The 3769-nt window shown below is 45.0% G+C and overlaps 1 protein-coding gene across 1 annotated transcript; it reads left to right on the forward strand.

Annotated features, from left to right (window-relative positions):
* Positions 1-255: 255 nt before the first annotated feature.
* Positions 256-2516, forward strand: LOC124659556 (endonuclease 2-like). Its single transcript, XM_047197414.1, has 7 exons — positions 256-404; positions 1235-1339; positions 1420-1559; positions 1657-1749; positions 1847-1914; positions 2008-2081; positions 2196-2516. Exons 1-7 carry the CDS (start codon positions 308-310, stop codon positions 2324-2326), a joined length of 708 nt encoding a protein of 235 aa, XP_047053370.1. The 5' UTR covers positions 256-307; the 3' UTR covers positions 2327-2516.
* Positions 2517-3769: the final 1253 nt, after the last annotated feature.

The following is a 3769-nucleotide window of genomic DNA, read 5'->3' on the forward strand; positions in this document are numbered from 1 at the left end:
GAGCTAGGGAGCGTTGGAGATGGCGGCACCGCGCCCGCAGCAGCTGCTGCTGCTGCTCCTCGTCTCGCTCATCGCCGCCCGCCGCGCCGCTGCGTGGGGCAAGGAGGGCCACATCATGACCTGCAAGATCGCCGAGGTGAGCTCCGCCCGCCCACTCCAGATTTCGCCTGCGGGAATGCCGGTGCTGTATTGAAAGGATTCTGAACTGCGCGGTTGCTCGGCGTGCTCGCAGAGGTACCTGTCGGAGGACGCGGCGGCGGCGGTGCGGGAGCTGCTGCCGGCGTCGGCGGGCGGGGAGCTGTCGACCATGTGCCCGTGGGCGGACGAGGTGCGCTTCCGCTACCACTGGGCCAGCCCGCTCCACTACGCCAACACGCCCGGCCTCTGCAGCTTCAACTCCACCCGTCGGTTCCTCCTCCCTCCATGGCTCCCTCCTCCTTTCTTTCTACAGTAGCACATTGAACCATGGTTTTTTTTCTCGCCTAAACCGAACAGAGCTCAGTTACGCGGCATTAATAGTAGAACCATGCATGTGTCATTGGAGTATTATGGCAATTTTGCTTTTTGTCAACAATTGGCCAGAATTGGTCTGTTCTGGTACCTTTTTCTTTGCCAACCGAGTATCAGTAGTAGACGTTGCTTGTAGGGGAGGACTTGGAGGTTGGAAGTAAAGCTAAAACAACTCTCCGACTCTACTCTGATGAGTTTGGTTCCTTGCTTCACGCATCGCCCACACAATGACGCCATCCATTCCCATCGATATGATAATGGGCTATGTTTTTTTTCTCTTACACACGCCAAAATGCGTGTCCTTGTGTATTAGAAGAAAACCACAGAGAAAGCGGGTGGTACACTAGCGTAGCCAAGCTACAAACATTAAAGACAGAAAAGGTGAAAAACAAAAGGCTAAAAACCAAAGCAAAGCAAGAGAGAAGAAGAAGAAGCTAGAAAGAACTATACAAGGCTAATGTTTGTAAGCCTGGGAGGGACCTGACTGCGGCGCCATCAGGTGGCCTGGAGTGCAGAGGTAGGCGACGAAGTGCTTTTGCTCCAGCAAGCATTGTATGGTAATGGGCTATGTGTCCCCACGATATCACGTTTTCGTGTTAACAGTTCGATCATAAATGGGCATGCTATATTCGTGAATGAAACAAAACGATGGACATGATAATAATGTGTTATGATTTCTACCGTGCTAGATAGCTCATGGCTGGAGTTGCCTATTACATTTCAGGGGACTGCCATGACTCCAACGGCGTGCAAGGGATGTGTGTCATCGGAGCCATCAACAACTACACGGACCAGCTCCTCACCTACAAAGACTCCACAAAGAGTTCATGTAAGTTGCCATGCCATGAGCTAGCTTCATTAGGCAAAACAGTTCTCAACATTGATTGGTCCCCATTTACACCAATCCAGATAACCTGACCGAGAGCCTGATGTTCCTGGCGCACTTCGTCGGCGACGTGCACCAGCCGCTGCACGTGGCCTTCGAGGAAGATGAGGGTGGGAACACCATCAACGTCCACTGGTACAAGGCTAAGGCCAACCTGCACCATGTATGTGCTCTTCTGTTCCATAGGGCATTACCTGTCTAAAACTTCAGGCTTGTGTTCAGAATTGACATTTTGTAAATGTTATGCTTTGCTTTGCTAGGTGTGGGATGTGAGCATCATCGACACGGTGATGAAGAACCTATACAACAAGGACCTGGACACCATGGTGGAAGCCCTCCACACAAACATGACAGTAAGTAATACTAGTAGGCTTAGCTATTCCTCTACTTGTTTCTTCATCCAGTTCTAAGTATGCTAGCTTTTCCTGTTTCTGATGTTGTGAATTGCAGAATGGATGGTCTGACGATATAAGTCAATGGAAAAACTGCACGAACACGCAGACAACCTGCGCAAATGAGTAGGATTCATATCCAAACTGTCCAATTTTTTTACTTCATCTTCCTGTGCAACTGATTGATCGCAAAATTTTACATGATAATCTCTCATGCAGCTATGCAGTTGAGAGCGTAGGATTGGCATGCAAGTACGCCTACAAGGATGTAGAGGAGGACATTACTCTAGGAGGTAATTAATTAAGTTTTTATATTCACAGTAAAACTATGCATGAAAACTATGAATTTAGCCCTAGAATCCAGTACTGATGGTAGGCAATTCTGAATACACTCTGGAATGATGCAGATGAGTATTACTTCTCCCGGTACCCGGTTGTGGAGAAGAGATTAGCACAGGGCGGCATCAGACTGGCGCTGATACTCAACCGGATATTTGATAAGAAGAAAGTAGATGCTATACCGTTATATGCACAGTGAGGCTATAATTGCCACACATGAAAAACAATTGTTGTATATGTACGTATGACCTCTCTATTTGTTTGAACAATAACGTGCAGTTCAAAGCAATGCTTATTTTGTAATTATATCTTGTTCATTATTGACATCTGATTTAGAGTTAAATGTTTGTTAGAGATCATATTCATATATGAATTATTTTACGAGCATCTGTTCTAGCCTTCTTGGGATCCCTCATGATAAGTAAATTTTCTTACTCAAGCCACTCCAATGGAATGGCTAAATATACCAATCTGAATCAATCATTTACACAATGCTAACATGCAAAGTACATTTACAGTGTGGGAAATGCATCTCACGTAACAAAAAAATCGTCAAAACCTATCAACATGATTGAGTGAACAGTTCTATTTAAAAAAATTAATCTCGATAAAAAAAATACATGTGCCACAACTCACCCATCTTGGGAAGTTACACACTAGTCCTGCCAAATGGGAAAGACACACTTCCACATGGAAATTGCACGCATAGAGTCATAGCAACTTAGTAATCACACGTGCACTAAAACGCGAAGTACACGTGCACTAGCGGGTAGTACACCTCACATAAAAACACTTTGATCCATGGAATTTAGTTTTGAAGATCTTGACATGAATAGCGCAATGGTGAAAGTAATTTTTTATAAGTCGGACAAGCAGTTCTAAATATACTTTGTTTTAAATTTTGAATCCCGGAAAAAGAGATGTACAACATTCCACCCCCTCCCCCACCCACAAGAACTCTCTACTTATACACTTGTCAGATCATATCCAACAAAATGACTCCAAATCCTAATCTCAAACTCCCAAAAATCACTCCAAAGGGTGCTCCAACAGAAAGAAATAATATACATCATTCCCTAAAATATTCCTATTTTGTCGGCGCATTCGTGTATCACCTCTCCGCAGTAGTCGGTCCACACGAGTCTGGTCTGTAGTAGCTCTGGCAGAATTTGGGGTTTCAAATTGAAGTGTCGGATCATAATTGCCTCTAGATAGCCCCACTCGGTGCGATCATACAACTTCATCATGCCTAGCTTTAGAGCACAATAGTTGTTCCTTTTCGATATGTTTCTCTACATGAAGTGCCGATATGATGTTGTCAGTAATCAGTCTCCTGGAAACAAAGACATATTGCTCCTCAAAAATAATGTAGAATCAAGTTAAGCCGCTTAGCCATCACCTTTGAAGCAGTTTTATAGAACACAACGCAACAAACTTATAGGCAAGGTAACCCCTTATCACCGTTTCTGTTTCTCTTTGTTGCTGATGGTCTTTCTGCCTTGTTGCAATCAGAGATCAGTTCTGGTGGTATCTCTCCGATCAAGATATGTAGGAGGGCTCCGGGCATTTCCCACTTACTTTTCGCCGATGACACACTTCTGTTTTTCAAGGCAGAATGTGGCCAAGCGGAGAGGGTAAAACA

The sequence above is a fragment of the Lolium rigidum genome, chromosome 6, assembly GCF_022539505.1.
Source record: "Lolium rigidum isolate FL_2022 chromosome 6, APGP_CSIRO_Lrig_0.1, whole genome shotgun sequence".
Taxonomy (NCBI): Eukaryota; Viridiplantae; Streptophyta; class Magnoliopsida; order Poales; family Poaceae; genus Lolium; species Lolium rigidum.

Excerpts from the sequence above, each read along its gene's own strand:
- LOC124659556 (XM_047197414.1), top strand. The coding sequence starts at position 308 with ATGTGCCCGTGGGCGGACGAGGTGCGCTTCCGCTACCACTGGGCCAGC. Across the intron at positions 405-1,234 it reads CTGCAGCTTCAACTCCACCC|GGGACTGCCATGACTCCAAC; the intron begins GTCGGTTCCTCC and ends ATTACATTTCAG. Across the intron at positions 1,915-2,007 it reads CAGACAACCTGCGCAAATGA|CTATGCAGTTGAGAGCGTAG; the intron begins GTAGGATTCATA and ends TCTCTCATGCAG.